Here is a 16,616-nt window from a genome sequence, read left to right as displayed (position 1 = left end):
GAAAAAACCGTATGTGTTCAGTCAAAAGAATTACTCCCCATGCTTAAGTGTACTTAAATAATACTCGCCGTACTTGAGTGTCTTTATTGAAAGTATTTAATCAATTTAAATAAAACCTTAATAGCTGTTAACAAATAGGCGCCTGCTGCTAGTCTCTTCACCTGCCTCAGACTTACAACCAGTTTCCCTCCTGGGTGTGGTGCTGAAGGCTGTCTTACCATCGTAACACTCAGATAACTGAACAGCAAACATCCACAGAGGCAGTAATTTTAGGAAGTCCGTGGTACAGAAGAGCAGCCACTTGTGTTACTTCACCTACTCTTCAGAGGTGTAAAGTCACAATGGTGAATACCATCTGTTCTCTGGTCAACATCACAAAGCATCCAACCTGCCTCGATGGAACTGGGAACACACAAAGCCAGGCAGTTTGTCCTTGGCCTTACCCTAACGGGAAGGCTTGAAAAAGGTCCAGATGAGGACAATGGGGAACAGTGTTGATAGCAGGACATAAGACAGACAAGTTCTGACCTTTCTTAACTCAGCAAATGCTGATCCAAAGGCAGATTTCACCTGGGTCCTCTCCCTGATCCACTGGGGCAGTTTGTTAAAGATGGCAGGGCGTGTGTACCTGTGGTCCAGGAGCAGGATGCTCGCAAAGTCCTTCTGGTGGCGAATGGCTCTGCCTTGTACAGAGGATAAAAACAAGGAATGGGGCAGTCAATTGTTGTTCTCAGACAAGGAAGATCGCTTTCCCATCATCTGTAATGCGTCCTTTTTCCTACCCTCCTCCTTCAGTGTATTTCATATCCCCCAGCCTGTCCAAGGAAGGATGAATTACCTATCGACTGGTTTACTGCCTTCATGCACAGGTTTTCAATCAGCACTCTGCTCGGTGCCTGGCCAGCAGCTCTGGGCTGGAAAGAAGAAATAGGCAAGTCTGAGCACCAGGCAGATGTAAATCAAACTGGGGAGTCTTAGTGACAGTGTGAGGTAAATACTTTTACCCCTGCCGGGTGAGTGGGTGGCCAGGCAGACCCCAAGCTGAGAGTAAGGAGGAACAGAAGAAAGGCCGCAGTCAGAAAACTGTGTTGAGCATTCACAAAGAGCCAACCCAAGGTCCCCTTGAAGGCAGGAATCTTGTCCCCAGGAACAGCACCTCCAGAGAGCAATGAGAAGGGACAAGTGATGCTGGCAAGCAGCTTCAACCACCCTGCCACCCTCTCTGGGTTGAAGGGTCCTTGCTCTCCTTGGAACTCAAGAGCTGCCAGCAAGTCCTGGCGGCATTTCCCTCCACTGAACTTCCTCCCTGTGTTTAGGGCTCTGTTCAGCAGCAGCCTGGAGAAGGCTGTACTCTCAGTACCACACCATCTAGGGGATGAGGGCAAGCTCAAAGAAAATAGAACTTCTGAAGGCAGCTCTGGGACTCATATGCTGGGAAGTTAGTACTAGAAAGCAGAATTGAAAGAGACAGAGGTGCAAGTGGCTCTTACCATTGTTTTGTCAAGCCAAGTCATTTTTTCCTGGAGTTCTGGAGATCTAATGTTGGGGTAAGGCATTCCCACCATAATCACACACCTGCAAGGGAGGACTGCTTTATTCTTAATGTCTCATCCTAGAGCAGTTTGCCAATAGATTGATAAATTAGAGGTCGCTGCACACCCCTAAAAACCAGCCAGCCCTGCAAACCAAAGGCAGCAATAAAGCACAGCAGTCTAAAGACAAGCACGTGCTGAACAGAGCTGCAGAGGGATTCAGGGTGCCAGGACAAGGGATTATCCAGCACAGCAAGCCGAACTGCATTATTCAAGGGAAGAGTGGCCTGGACAGGCAGGTTTTACACCACCCAGTAGAGTGCATCCTCCTGTTGCTTTATGCATCAGCTAAGTCACATGTTCCCCAGGATTTTCTATCTGTGCAAGCAGTGATGTGCCCATCATGCTCGGAGTCACTACACCACAGGCCAGAGCTGGCTTTCCAGGGAGCAGTCACCTTACCTTCCCAGGTCATCGGAGAAATTTATCCCTTCACTCATTTTGCCTCCAACTACAGAAAGCAGCAGGGCCCCTGTCATCTGTCCTCCTGTCTGGCTGCAGCGCTGCAGGAGAGGGACCAGCAACATAAAGCAGAGCAGGAAGTTTCTGTGCTTCAGAAACACTCCCACACCTCGCCTGGAGCCCCCTTTCCTTGTTAAAAGTGCCCTCCTTTGCAGCATTCTCGTAGCCACTGGGCTGCCACACTCCCACCAGCCTGCCCGCTCAGCTTACCTGTATGCACTTGGCATATTCCACCAGCACCTGCTCCGCTTGGTTGGCTTTCTTTGGCTCCTGAAAGATCTGTCAGGCACAGTTCATCAGTTACAGCAATAGGAAGCAAACACTTTAAAGAAAGCAAATCATTTTACCCCCGTGTCATTGAACAGCATATGGAACTGAGGTCAAGGAAGGGAAAATTGCCTGAAAAAATAACTTAACCGGTACCTTCCCTCCACCCTGAAAATGCACTACAGCTCTTTTCAGCTGGACTCTGAAGGGAGTAGCAGCTGCTTCTGCCCCTCCAACATTCCCTTTCAGCTTTGTGGTAGACTGATTCAATACTGCAAAAAGGTAAAACAAGAGCTGAGAGGCAGAAAAGCAATGTGTGCCTCTTGCACCGATGAATCAAGACTCTCTGGGGTCAGGAGACTCTACAGCTGCGAGATCTTGGAGGACAGGGACAGGACCAATCAATCTGAATCACCAATTAATTCCAAGTAGTGTCTCCCCCTGCCCAAAAACACAAGTGGTTTTCCTAGTCAAACCCTTTGTGGTTTCCTTTGGTTAGCAAGACTTTTACCAGACAAAATCAGTCTTTCAGTAGAAAAATAACTGGCAATTACAAATATAAGCCAAAACTAACTTACTGAAAAGTAGCTATTTAAGCCTCTGATTTAAATTAATTTTCCCTGTGTAACTTATATATAATCTCAGTGTGATCTCGCCACAGTAACCTCAGGAAGGCCTTCAACCGTCCCCTGCTAAGATTTGATCCTGTGCGTGGGCAGTTGAAAGTCACACTTGCTGCACTTATACCCAACTGCCTTGCTAACACATATCCAATCTGCTGGAGACTGCAAAGGCCAAACAAGAACAAACAGGAGCTGAGATTTGGAACAAATTGCGCGTGGCCAAAAACCTTGGAGGAACCAGGCAGAGCATTGGGACCCTGACAGGACACACCTGAAAGGCACTCAGAGTGGTAACTCTACAAACACAGAGAAAAAGAAGCACGGTGCTTCCACCCAAAAACCTATGGGCTGCCCTGTGTGCCAGAATGCCAAGAATCACCAAAGCTGTGAAATCTCTGGGACTGTGGAAAGTTGTTTAGCTTTTGGTTAACAGAAGTCACAGCCAGGGCATATGTAATTTTTCCTTCCCCTGGCACATGATCCAGGATCCCTGCACCGCAGCCTGAACTGCCTGACTTCCAATACCCAGCTTTCAGGCACCTGTGAGAGACATTGCAAAGATTTTATATTTGCAGTAATGGCCCTATTTAATGTTTCTCATTGCTCCTGCAACAGGAGTCACCACTGCTACTCTTGCAGTTCTCATCTCTACTTGCAGCAGACAGCAAAATGCCATTTGTCTTAGGAACTGCAGTGTTGTCTCACTCTGCCTAGCCCTTGGCTATGTTGGTCTGTGCTCAAGAGGCGCACAGATGAGCCTTGGAGAAACAAATTCCCTGTAGGAGCTCAACCTAACCAGCTCCCCCAGCCACACGAGAACAAGCCTGCTGGCTGTGGAAAGCAAAGACTGTCTGCCCCCACTGCTACTACGCCGACTGTGCACTTCAAGAATGTGTAGCTGCAATCAATCTCATTTAGACTGCAGCCCAGTGCTCAGCCGCCCGGGAAGTGTCATTTATTCATTACTGGAGGGATTAGCTGGATAAACATCCATTCTGCTCTGCTGTGCAGACTATGGGAACAACTCGGAGAGAGCCCTGGAATGCATATGGAATTGTGTGGGTTTTGACACCTCCATGGAAAACACCAAATGCCCTGGCTGCACAGTCACCTTCTTCTTGGCTGCCAGGCGGGAGAGCAGCCCTGAATTCTCCCAGTGTCCATACACCTGCTTCTCATATTCGTAGGAGGGGAAGAAGCACACCACACCTCCCGGGATCACATTGCACAGGTTGCAAAGGATTCGACCTGTCTCATCCATCTGCAAGAGAGATGAGAGCATATTGCAGCTGACAGGAGCCCCAGCTAATGCTGCTCCGCCTCTGTTCAGTCCCAGGATCACACCTTCCTTATGACATGCCTTTGGGGAGAAAAAAATATGGGACATGTGCCAGGTCTGTGAGAACTCCCATGGGGAGCTGGGCATCACTAAAAGCTCCTCACTGCTTGGCCTTCTTCCCTAGCCCAGGGTTTCTGTTATGGCTGTGGAGCCGTGGTCATTCAGGAAAAGAGGGTTTGCCTCAGTGGACGGAAGTTGTCCCAGTAGAACAGATGTTGAGAGCTGCGGAGCACAGCTTGAGCACATCTGGTTGAGATTCGGCAGGGGCAGAGCAGACCTAGTGTCTAGCCTTGGAAGCTTACTGGCCTGCCACAGGAAGAAGTGCCAAAACACCTGCAGCTGCTCCTGTGGTTTGGGATTTCCCTTGCCAAGGCTTTTGCTCAGCCCATCTCTTAAACAGAGAGAGCACCCTGCTCTGAAACGTGACCACGTGAAGCAAAAAAGAGATGCCAAGGACGGGAACAAAGGACAAACTGACCATCTGAGGCAGGTCTCTGGTCTGGTAAGTGAACTCCAACTGCTGGTTGGAAGGACCACTGCAGAGGATGATGGGTAAAATATTTTCTGGAGGAATCACATGCCCTGGAGACAAAAAACCAGTAGTGAGAGTCAACATCACTGCTGCTGGCACAAACCCCATGAGCTGAAGAATTTTAATTGCATTCAAGTGACAGAGGCAGACGTTTGCCCGGCTAAGCCAAAGTGCCTAAGTCACTCAGCTGCTCCAACTCCCATCCTCCCCAGCCCCTGGGAAGAAGGCATGGCACACTGCCTGCCAGTACCAGTCAAGACCACAGGGGAAGCTCAGAGTGAAAGGGAACTCACACCCCTTTGGAGCCCTGATTTTTAGAAAAGATGCCATGTTGCTTTGAGTGCTGACAGAACAGCGTTAAAGGCAAACCACAGCCCTTGCAGCTGCTGAGCCCTCCCTGGCAGCCCTGCACACTCACCACAGGAGAACTCCACGATACGGGCAGGGTCCACGCCAGCACAGCACAGCAGCTGCTCTCGGAAATCGGCCACCTAAGATCCACAAAACAAAAGCAAGTAAAGCATCGGTGTCCCAAAAAACTCAACAGCGGCAGCACCAGCACCGAGGGCAGCCCCAGCTGTCCGCGGACAGCGGCACTGACTTTCCGCACAGACGCCTGTGATGCGGTCCCTGTGGGATCCCTGGCCCTGCAGAGCGACGGACGGCATCACGAGGTCCTCCAACTGCTCCCCGTGCTAGTTCTAACCTACCACAAGCTTAGCCTGCCTGCTCTCTCTCCACCCAGGCTTGCAGATAGCACCACTGACCTCCTGAGACCCCAGCATCCTTATTCACTCACCGGCTGCATGGTGCCTCCGGCAATAATGACAGCACGGCATTCTTCCACAACCTTGGCAAAGTGGACAGCTGGATTCAGCAAAAGGAATTTGAGGCTGCTTTGACCAACTGTGCCTGGGAAAACGAGAGAAGAGCTTTCAGAAGCTAGCTGTAACACGTACTCAGGGATATGAGAGACTCTCCTCCTTGACCTGGGCACTCTGGCAGGTACCTCTCAAAGTAAGGACTTGCTGTTCAACCCTGACGGAGGCAGGTAACGCCAACCTGGAAGTTACCTTCTGCTTCCTAATCTCCCTGGAGCTGTACAACAGATGCAGTAAATTGCAGGACAAAAACTGACATCCAAAGTGGGAGCAGACCTCTGCAAACCCTGGCCCATGTGCCTTTCGTTAAAAATTCCCTTGGAGTCCTAAGCATCCTCACAGACCAAACCTGTCAGCCTACATCACGGATGGCACAAACTTTGCTGCAGGTTCACCACAGACTCTTATATCTCCTCCCTCAGTGCCAGTGAAGCACCCTGCTTGTGACTGACTCCTGCCACCTCTCCCCAGGTCACCCCTTCCAGTACCTTGCCTGTTCAAAATCACTCTGCCATCTTGGTTTGCATTTGTGAGGGCCGAGAGAAATCCTTCAATCTGCATCAGTGGAGAGGCAGTTCGGAGCTGGTCGTGCTCAGCCTCCACGGGAGGGCTTGTGGGGGTACCTGCTGGCCCAAAAAGAAAAGGAGAGGCAGGCAGCTTTGGCCACACTTCTAAAGACAGGGGCTAAGCACAAAACATGCTCAACAGGAACACAACACCTGGCCTACATATGCAGGCAGAGAACAAAGACCCGTTAAAGGGGGAAACCCAAATTCTGTCTCATTGCTCAATAAAAAAGTAACAGATGTGATTTTTGTGGATGGCAGCACTAAGCAGAGCTACTGCACACAGTAGCTCAGGTCCCAGAGCCAGCAGGTCACAGAAATGCAAAGCTTGAGTGCATGTGGTGTGAACATGGAATTGCATCATTCAGCTGGAAAGGGACCTCACTAATCCAGTGTACAGGTGCCTAGATCAGCTAGTGAGATCTGTTAAAAAACACCCATGCAGGACACCTTCTGCAAAATCTGTCTCCCCGCTTTCCTCATGCAGAGAGGTGCAGGTTCCACATCCTCACTCTGCCCACAGATGCACACGGAGAGGATGCCTGAACTCACCCTCCTTATCAGATCCCTGCTGAAGGGTCAGGAGAAAGTTCTGCAAACCCGCCAGCTTCTGGTTCTCCTTGTTGATCTTCACAGCTGAGGCTGGGCCCCCGTATCGCTCCACAAACCCAAAAAGCTGCCAAGCAGAAGCCGGAAAGACTAAGACTACCAACAGCAGGAATCAGAGAAGGTAAAGGCAGGTTTGCTGGCCTGCCACAAATTAAGTTCCTTAGTAGGTGTTCACAAACCAGCCTAATCAGAATGTATCAGCTGCCATTACCTTCTTCCACCCACTGAATCAAAAGCAAACCAAGTCTCTGATATCTGTTCTTCCAGTGCAATGCAGCCTACTTGGCTGGCAGATTTGAGGCCAAGCAGCGCACAATTGGAATACCGTGGTAAACCACATTGTACATCTCTTTTCTGGATAAACAAAAGTTAGTCTGCCCAAATGGTTCTTTTTATAGGAACCATTTTGTCTGCACAACAGGGTGGAGGAGACAAGCTCCCACCCAGGTGCTGCATCTTCCATCTCAAACTCCAGGTGTGAAACAGCATTGGAACGCTGCTGACCATGAAACCACAGGGCAAGTACCTTCCTGCTGATGAGGCTCTTCTCACAGTACCGCTGAACCTGTTGGAAAAAGAAAGGAAAATGAACTGGCGTTCAGCACCCCTTCTTCCCTGTTGTCCTTGATCCTGCTGTCCCTGATCGCTGTCCAGCAAGGCTGTCACTTGCCATGCATTTGGGGAGAGGTGCACAGCTCTTTGTGGGTGCTGCCAGCCAGACAACGGTTTATTACAATGGCAGTCCAGAGTGGAAACACACGGTGTTAAGGTGCTGTGTTTGGAGGTTCAAGGGGGTAGTTGGGTTAATGGAGTAGCAAAATTTCTGCATCCACAGCCCCTACAGTGTAGCTTTGCCTACAGACACCTAGAAAGCAGATTCTGCTATGTGGCCTTTGGCTCTACTTCTAGCTCTCCTACACACTCCAAATAATCTCAAGTCACCACCACCTGTGCCCTAACAGACAACGTTTGCATTACCTTGAAGAGGTTGATATTGTCAGTCTGGCTCTGAAATAGAAAGTCATTGATGGATTTCAGAACTGTCCCTGAAAGGAAAGGGGGAAAAGGGGAAAAGAAGTTATTATCTCCTGGTGAGCCTGCATCCCTTAGTGCCCACACCCATGTCCCTGACTGATAGCTCCATACCCCAGGAGCTTACTTCAGTCTTACCTGTTTGGGAAACTGCCTGGCATCCAGGATTCTGGTTCACATTACCTGTAAAGCATGAAACCAATTCAAGGAAGGCTTGAATCTATCTCAAAATTAAGCAGGAAACTAAAAACTGAGCTTGATAGGTACAGTGCACAAAAAACCCAAGAAGTAACTACACATCCGCAAAATGTCGCTATACAGACAAAACATCGGTTCCCACTCAGTTTTAATTTGGCCTACAGAGTAGCCCTACATTGTAGAACAAGTGTGCTGCTGCATCCTAAGGAACACCACCTACGTTCCTTCTGTGGCAGGAAGCAGCAGGTAGGGTGGGTGATCAGAAATGCTCGCACAATGCATAGTCATCGTGCTGCAAAGACAAAGGGAAGGGACTGCAACACATCCCTCACCCCTCCTCAGTGCAGAGCTGGGAGGCACAGAGGCTGCCACTCACTGCATTTTATGTGCCAGTGTTGAACACCCACCTCACATCTCATTTTTGCGGCCCCTGCCCCAAAGGGCTGCATTTCCCCTGGCATGGAGGAGGTTCTGTATGAACTTTGGACATGCCCTCCTCAAGACACACTAAGGTCTAGCAAACAGGTCATTGGAGAAAAGGAGCCCTGCAAATTCCTGTGGACTTATAATCAAAGCAAAGTAGTATTTTCTCACAAAGGAGAAGCACCACTCAAGAAAGATTCACTCTGCAGATGCATGCTGACACACACAGGGGCCTTGCTACCTACCAGATGACCTAGAGATTTGTTTCATGCAGTTCTTTTGATACACTGTTATACATCTGTTATATATCTGCTGTGTTCCTCACTTAGCATCTAACATCATCCCCCCTCCAACTGGATCTCAAAGCCACTCAAGAAAGAGAAGGAAACTCTCTATACCAACGTACAATGTCCTCCGCTGCTCCTCAGCTATTGAAACAAAGAGAAGGGTTCAAGTCGACGCCAGTCAACGTCCCCACATACAAACCAGCCTGAGAAATAAAACTACTGGCATCTGAACCTGTACACGAGCAACATTTCCCTGCAGTCTCTGCAGAGGTGGAAGGGGGACAGTGTCCTGAGGACAGTGTCCTGAGGAAGTGTCCTGAAATCAGAGTTTATCCCTGGAGAAATGAGGTTTGCTTACCTCCCAGCATGGCCACAAACTGCTCCAGCAAATACAGGATCTGCTTAATGTACATTAAGTTCTTTGCCTTCAAACGTTTCCTATGAAAAATGAGACACATTTAGGCCTTAAAACCTCTTCAGGGACTATCTGAAGCAGCTGAGCTGCAGAAACAAGTACATGAACTCTTCTTCATTTTGGAGAGACAGAAACTAAGATTTCTTCCCAAGTTCACTCTCCCTGTTTGTGACAGGGCACAGTCTTCTGGATATCCTGCCCAAGGTCATCCCAAAGCACTTACCTGTGCTTCCCCCACTGTTCCTAGCATTGCACTTCTCCTTGCATATTAATTACAGTTGGTTTATTCCAATGGCAGTGATGCCTCAAGACCCTGTTGCAGTAATGCTCCAAAACTTCAGAGTTATTAGCATTGAACACAACAATCAGACACTGCAGGGATGGCAAGATGCAGAGCCAAAGCCCCCATACAGCTTTCTCCTCCTCAGAGCTTCCTGTTTCTACCATAATGCCAGTCAGCATGTGAAAGACTAAGGGAGAGACGTGAAAGACTGAATATTTTCAAACTCTGCATCACAAAGTAGAAGTGATTAGAGGGAGATATTGGGAAGGGAACTGAGTGTGTAAGGGGTCAACAGAATCCTCAGAGCATCCCCTTCTCACTGCTTAATACCAGGCCCAGGAGTCTGACTTTTAGACAGATTCTAGACAGGGATACTGAAGCAAGTGTCTTTTCATCTGCAGAACTCTTAATGCAGTCATTTTCCACTGGGGAAAAGCAAGAAGGACCCTGCAGCCACGAGGCAAGCCAAGGCATCCACAGGCCTGGCCTCTGCTTTTCCCCCAAGATCCTCACCTGTATCGCTCCATGTACTGTGACAGCTGGGAGTGGGCACAGCACAGCTACACAAACACAAAGCAGAAGCTGTTGTTATAAAGGAGAGAAGAAAGGGCACTGCTGGAAGCAGAGCTCCCCCTCCACTAGCAGGACAGGCTGTGACTCACCTGAGAGCCACTGACCTCAGCACTATGGATACAGGTGATGGTGTCTATGAGGTTGTGGGCCTCGTCGATGATCACAACCTGGTCCTTCAGCTTGATCCCCGCAGCATTCCTGGTGGGCTCATGCAAAAGCATCTGATAGGGCAGCACCACCAGCTACAGAAGAAGCACACACTGCCCTGATTCCAGCTCTCATCCTTACAAACTTAAAGCCTTCTACAACCGCTCACTAACAGCCCGGATCAGAGGGCCTTGCAGAATTCAGCCGAGTGACTCTTATTATGGGAAAAGTTGGAACAAAACCAGGAGCACATGCTTGAGAGGGGCACTGGGATGTAAGCTGAAGAGAAATGATTATGCTGCAATTGCCTATGGGCTCAGATTACCTTCCAAATCTCCTTTGGAGCACCGAGAGCGTGTCTTTAGAGAGAACCCAGCAAGGAAGAAGAGTGGTGTAAAGAGCTAAGAGTACACCTGTGTGTCAGTATTGCCTCACATTTGCTGAGCTGTTCTAGTATTTCAAAATGCTGAGATATACAGCATCCTTATGAACTTCTGATGGGAATTCCCATTTTCCTTTGCTTTCTGAGCAGAACTACAGCTGACAGAAACACAGCTTGTTTACACATTTCCCCAGTCTAAGTGACAGTACTAGAGGGAGCAGGCCATCAGGGCCACTCTTAGAGTGCCTGGCATTAACGCCACTAAAACTGTTACATCTTACCTGAGCAGCAGGGATAGCAAATCGACTCCCATAATATGGGCAGGCTTTGGTCTCCCTTCCCAAGGACACCAATTGCTCAATATCCTGCACTTCCACTAGAACTTCATCACGGAGGAACTGCATTTGCTCATAGGAATAAAACGGGCACACAGCGCGACTCACACGTCTCTTCTTATTCTCCTCACTGCTCTTCTTTTCTAACAGCAGAAATCAAAAGAAAGCTATAAGCCACACACCCAACAGCCTAGAATGGCCACTCTGCATAACCTCATGGATTTCAAAGCAAGCTTTGTCCCGTGTATTCCTGACCTATCACTTAGTTAAAAATTATTCAGCAATAGTATTTCCATCTCCGCAGTGGACACTACTCTTGCCAGTTAGATTTAACGTGTGACAACTTCCGGCATTTCTAGTACTGAGTTAGCAAACACAAGTATCTTTCCGTGCAGAAGTCCTGACCAGCTTAAGACATTTATAAAATTCATCCTGATCTCAGCGTAGCCAGAAGATCAGGAAAAGCACCAAGGATTCCTATTCCTCCAACCTGTTGTTTCCAAGCTCCTGCCACTCCTGCTAGAACTGACAGGCAGTGCCCACTGTCTCCACACTCTCATGACAGCTTTATCAGGAATTGCTTCCCCAGGCTGGGAGCACTCCTACCACGTTTGTTCCTTTGCATCTCCATGCAGCGGTCATTGATGAGCTGGAGAGCACTCAGGCGCCGCACCTCCTCATTCACACACAGATTCTGGCACGGGCAAAGAGAGGAAGAGGAAGGGAGTCAATTCACAGCTGAGTGCCCTCATGAGCACTCTCTGCTGTAAAACAAAAGGTTTTCTTTAAAGCAATCTCAGGCCAGATTCCAAAAAGGAAAAGTCTGTAAGTCAGACACTGTACGTACTAACTGCTGCAAACATGCTCAAAACCCACAGAAACTGAGGAGAAAAAAAAAATGAGAAAAAGAGGGCTCACTGCTACACAGTAACTTCTAAAAAATGCTGCCAGAATCACTAGGAGGAGCACCTTCTCAGTGACTCAGACATCTGTAATACTCCATATTAGAAAAGGTAAAGCATATTCTTGTGTTTACATCAAAAAGTAATGACCAAAACAGAGTTCACAGAAAACTGCACATCACGCAGATCTGTGTTGAGACCCATGGCTGCTTTAGTTTTTCAACAGGAGACTCGGTCAGTCCCCAAGGTGACTTCCGTGACACCAGATCCACACAGCTCCTGGCAATTTGTTCTGGGTCCCTTGAGAACACCATCACATACCTGCCTGGATCCCAAGGCAACCAGACGCGTGTCTTTGCCAAAAGGACTTTTCTGCACCTCGCGCACAAACTGGGACAGCTGGGAGTGAGTGCGGCTGCAGTAGTAGATCTGCAATGAGGAAGAACAAAGGGAAGACAAGAAGAACATGGAAGCCAATCCTGTAAGGAAGCAGCCAAGCACTTCAACAAGGTTCACCTTGCTCAAACCTCCAAAAGCACAAGGGAAGGCACATGTTTGAGTGTCACCTTCAAACTGCTGAGGCCAAAAGCCCCATCTTTGTTTTCTCCTCTGTATTTGCGATATTTTTCATTTAATTTTCCAAGGTCTTTATAAAACAGGGACTCAGCATGGGAGAGTAATAAAAAACTATTTATTGCTGTATGTTTTTACAGCAAGCCACAGCAAAAACTAAGCAATGCTAGTACAGCAAGCTGCTTAGGCAGGCAGTGTAGTTCAGAAGGATATGAGCACAGCAGAACTAGCTGTCTTAACTAACAAACCTGGCAGGTGTTGGAAGCCACGTCCTAAATCCTTCTGTACTGCCTGTTGGAAAGGTGCAAGGAAGCCATGATTCTGCTCACTCCTACACTATTTAGTTTCCTCATCTCACCTTAGTCACGTGCTCCTCTTCCAAATCGTCATCATCATCTTCCAGCCTAAGAAAAGAGAAAGCTCAAACAGCTTCCTTTCAACAGACCACTGACAATAAGAATCAAATGATGTTCCACCACAAGAGCGAGGTCTCAAGAGAGATGATTAAGTCATCTCAAAATGAGCCTCAGAACTTACCTCAGATGGTAAAAGGAAAATTAACTTTCTAAGAACAGTGTAAGTGTGCATAATCAAGTCAAGCCTTTCTGTTTAAAGGAAAAATCTCTCCTGAGCTGTGCCTTTTTTCCAATTTCAAGAATTTTTTTTCTTTTCATTCAGGGGCCTCTAAGCCTCAGGCATTAGCTAATCAGTGCTATACTATTTTTAGTGAGCTTATTTATTTATTTAGTTTTATAAAGCTTTCCCATTAGAAGCAATTTACCACCTCCAGATATTGCATAAAGGCTCCAGGAGAGCATTCGGCTGCCGTAGAGCTCCTCAAAGGCAACAGCAGTTCAATGCTTGAGAAACTAACTGCATATAAAAAAAGTAGTTAAGTGTTGTTCCATTTTTAAGGCAGAAGGATCTGTCTAGACACCAATTAGAAAATTTGTATTTAAATGTGTTGGACTTTTTGTGCTGAAGTATGGCTTCTGACTTTCTGCATAAAGCAGATGCATGAGAGAGAAAAGTGTGCCTGGGGTTTTCATGCCAAAGCTCAGTCTTCAGAAATGTGAACATCCCTGCTTTTAGAATATCAAAATATGCCAATGCTAATCTGCAGAACTGACAGCTTCTTCTGGTGTCCTGAGTTCCATTCTACTTTTCTAATGCAAGAAACTTGATATTGAGTCATTCACTCAGCATCCAGAGGCACTCTTTGGGAAGCTGGGCATGAATAAAGGCAGGACACTGCCAGAGATTTTAAGATGCACTTCCTCAGAAAGCACTTCAACTCACTCTGATCAGTCAGTCTAACAAAAGTTAAAAAAGAAAACAAAACAAACTAAAATCTCCCCAAATAACCAATTAAATAAAACCCCAGAACAACCACCACTTTACACCGTTTGAAAAGGTGAAAAACACTTTTTAATAAAATTTGCACAACTTCTTTTATCAGGGCAAATCAAAAATTAGACAGAAAATGCTTCCTTAGTGTGGAATTCCCTCAGTCCCTGTCCTTACCCAGATACCACTTTCTTTTCGTCTTCACTCTCATATTCAGCAAGAATCAGCTCCTCCTCGTTGTGATCCAGCTGGTCTAGAGCATCCTCTCCAGCTCCCTGCGAAAGAGCCTCCTTGCTGAGCTGAAGAAGGCGCTTTGCCTCATCCTCCTCGCATCTCTGGAAGGAACAGAAAGGCACATTACTATATTTCCTATATAAAAAGAGAGTAGCGTAGGGGTTGCCTTATGGCATGGACAGGTCAGGAGACGGCACAGTCCCTCACAGAAGGCTGAAGCTGTTCAGCCCCACAGAAGGCAGCTGTTGCCAACAACCTAAGACTTTTTCACACAGACGGTTATGAAGGGGCAACATAACCTTCTCTGCAAAAGGCCTGCTGAACTAATAGACCCTCAATGAAATGTTCATGTAATCCAGTATTATCAGTTGCTTAAAGTGGCCCATGAAAGATGTCTGCCTGAGAGAAAATAACGTATAAACAAACGTGAATAGACAAACATGTAAAGACATAATCACTCTGTGCACATTTAACTCAAAGCTCGAATCAGCTCAGCATCTGATTAAGAACAGGATTTCTCTTGCTGTTTTTCCTCCAGTTGTGTGACTGTTACTCTAACACAAGTCTACCTCTCTACAGAAATTCAGTTAAACTACTGAAGAACAGTTTTCTGATTAACTTTTGTGTCACAACAAAGAGAAGTTCGTTTTTTTCCATCTCAAAACAGTATCTTCCAACATCAGTGAGCATTTTATTACCATGGTGTTATACAGAAAATGCAGTTAGTAAGCACTACAGAAAAGATGAATCAGTCGCTTTTCTAAATTTCCATAATATTTCTCTCACCTGCTTTCTTGCTTTTCATCATGCTTCTCATTTCACATACTCTTCCATCCTCTTTTAAGAGGCAAGTTCTTTGTTCCATTCGATTTTTATTTGCCATTCTGTACTACTTCTGTCATATCCTTTTGACAGGAGTTGACCAAAACATTACACAGTATTTGAGATGGAGCACACTAGAAATTAATAGCCTGGCAGCCTAATAAATCTCTCTGGGGACCTGAACCGAGTATTTCTGGGAGGTTTGACTCATACAACCAAAAAGCATCAGGAGCACTGAGGCCAGTTCATGCATCTAAATGAGAGGAAATACAAATCTGTGAACTTTAATACCATTTTTACTCCAGAAGTACAGACTGTTCACACATGCTCATAAAACAGAGATCTTTCCAAAAGAAGCCTCTGAGTATTAAAGCTTTTAAAAGAAAAGCAGAGGGTCAGAAGGCAATCAGAACCCACATCATTTCTGCCCACACACAGAAACTGCCCCAGGTTATTATCGATGCACAAATTGTTTTTCACATCTGCACTTTTAAAAGAAAATCTTAACAAATCATTTTGGATGACCAATTTCAGAAACCTCGCACAAAGACTCTTCAAACAGGTGGGTTGGAAAAAATGTGAAGTCACACATAAGCAAGTACGAACAACGCTGAAGGTAACTAAAGCAGAAAGCTCTGATCTCTGTGGAATAACTCACCTTCCTCTTCGCTGCGTATTTTAAATGCACATTGTGCCTAATTTTCTCAAGACGATCTTCTCGTTTTTTCCTTCTGATCTGCTCTTCCTACAAAAAAGGGAGAGCGTAAGCGAGATGAAGTGGATTTAGTCCTCAACCCTTGGTATCACTACTAATGCTCTGGACATAGGAAAAAGACTGACAGAAGCAAAATCGCCAGTACCAGGGTACCGTTCTGCCGGAGTGCTCGCCTACTGAGTGTCACTCTGCTCAGAGCAATACACTTTCCTGTCTTGGGCAACCTGCAGGCAAAGGCACGCCACCACCAAGTTAGCCTCACGAGTTTTCCACTCATCATCCAGCACAAAGGAACAGTTTGCCCGGAGAGGTGGTGCAGTTCCCTTGCCGGGAGATGCTGAAGAGCCGCCTGGACACTGGGTACCGCGCTCTAGGGACTCTGCTCGAGCAGAGAGGCTGTTCTAGGTGACGCCCCGGGGTCCCTTCCAGCCCCAGCCATTCTGTGACTATGTGGTATCAGCCCGCTCGATCACACCCTCGTTATCACACCCGTCCTCTACACACGAGCGCCTCTCCACCTTCAGCCTGTCCACCATGTCCCGCTCCTCCTTCTTCTGCACGAAGGCCGTGACCCAGTCCGGCTGCCCGGCCGTGTCCGCGCCGCCGAGCCGTGCCTGCCGCGGGGTCAGCCCGTCCTGCCCGCCGGCCCCGAGCGCCAGCAGCCGCGCCTCCTCCTGCCGCCGCTTCTCCTCCCAGTCCCGGAGCCACGACAGGGCCCCGCAGATGAGGCTCAGCGATTTTCCCTGTCACGGAGAGCCAGCAAGGTGAGGAGCGCAGCCGCCGCTCCCGCGGCCCCGCTGGGCCACAGCCGCGGCTCTGCCCCGCCGCCTCACCGTGCCCGTGGGGCTCTCGAAGATGCCAACCCGGCCGGCCTGCAGCGCGCCGTACAGCGCCTCCATGAACTGCTCCTGGATGCGGTACGGAGTGTAGGGGAACGGGAACCGGGTTAGGGTTAGATCTGGCGCAGGGCCCGCCGCCGCCCCGCTCTCCATCCCGGCCCGCTTCGAACCCGGCGCCGGGGCCGCCCCCACCCCTTCCCGTGACGCGGCGGAAGGGCCGCGCCGCGCCCTGCCCGCG

At 48.1% G+C, this 16,616-nt stretch overlaps 1 protein-coding gene across 11 annotated transcripts; it reads right to left on the bottom strand.

Moving 5' to 3' along the window:
- Positions 1–82: 82 nt before the first annotated feature.
- Positions 83–16,546, bottom strand: DDX11 (DEAD/H-box helicase 11). Of its 11 annotated transcripts, none has more exons than XM_066184211.1 (26): positions 16,373–16,546; positions 16,058–16,282; positions 15,483–15,569; positions 13,946–14,103; positions 12,780–12,825; positions 12,170–12,277; positions 11,553–11,640; positions 10,893–11,089; positions 10,172–10,324; positions 10,023–10,069; positions 9,170–9,249; positions 8,042–8,086; positions 7,850–7,917; positions 7,398–7,436; positions 6,815–6,938; positions 6,185–6,322; positions 5,615–5,727; positions 5,234–5,306; positions 4,762–4,865; positions 4,056–4,205; positions 2,265–2,333; positions 1,995–2,095; positions 1,491–1,575; positions 839–914; positions 529–683; positions 83–402 (listed from the first exon to the last, which is right to left on the bottom strand). In XM_066184211.1, exons 1-26 carry the CDS (start codon positions 16,529–16,531, stop codon positions 373–375), a joined length of 2,718 nt encoding a protein of 905 aa, XP_066040308.1. In that variant the 5' UTR covers positions 16,532–16,546; the 3' UTR covers positions 83–372. The 11 variants fall into 11 exon arrangements, with proteins under 11 accessions (XP_066040308.1, XP_066040312.1, XP_066040309.1 ...); XM_066184215.1 differs by having other exon boundaries at positions 529–679; XM_066184212.1 differs by having other exon boundaries at positions 6,185–6,319.
- Positions 16,547–16,616: the final 70 nt, after the last annotated feature.

Source organism: Chamaea fasciata, unplaced genomic scaffold (genome assembly GCF_029207755.1).
Source record: "Chamaea fasciata isolate MVZ Bird 193981 ecotype frontalis unplaced genomic scaffold, bChaFas1.0.hap1 SCAF_5, whole genome shotgun sequence".
Classification (NCBI taxonomy): domain Eukaryota; kingdom Metazoa; phylum Chordata; class Aves; order Passeriformes; family Sylviidae; genus Chamaea; species Chamaea fasciata.
The sequence above is the reverse complement of the archived record's forward strand: the minus strand, read 5'-3'. Positions and strand labels throughout refer to the sequence as shown.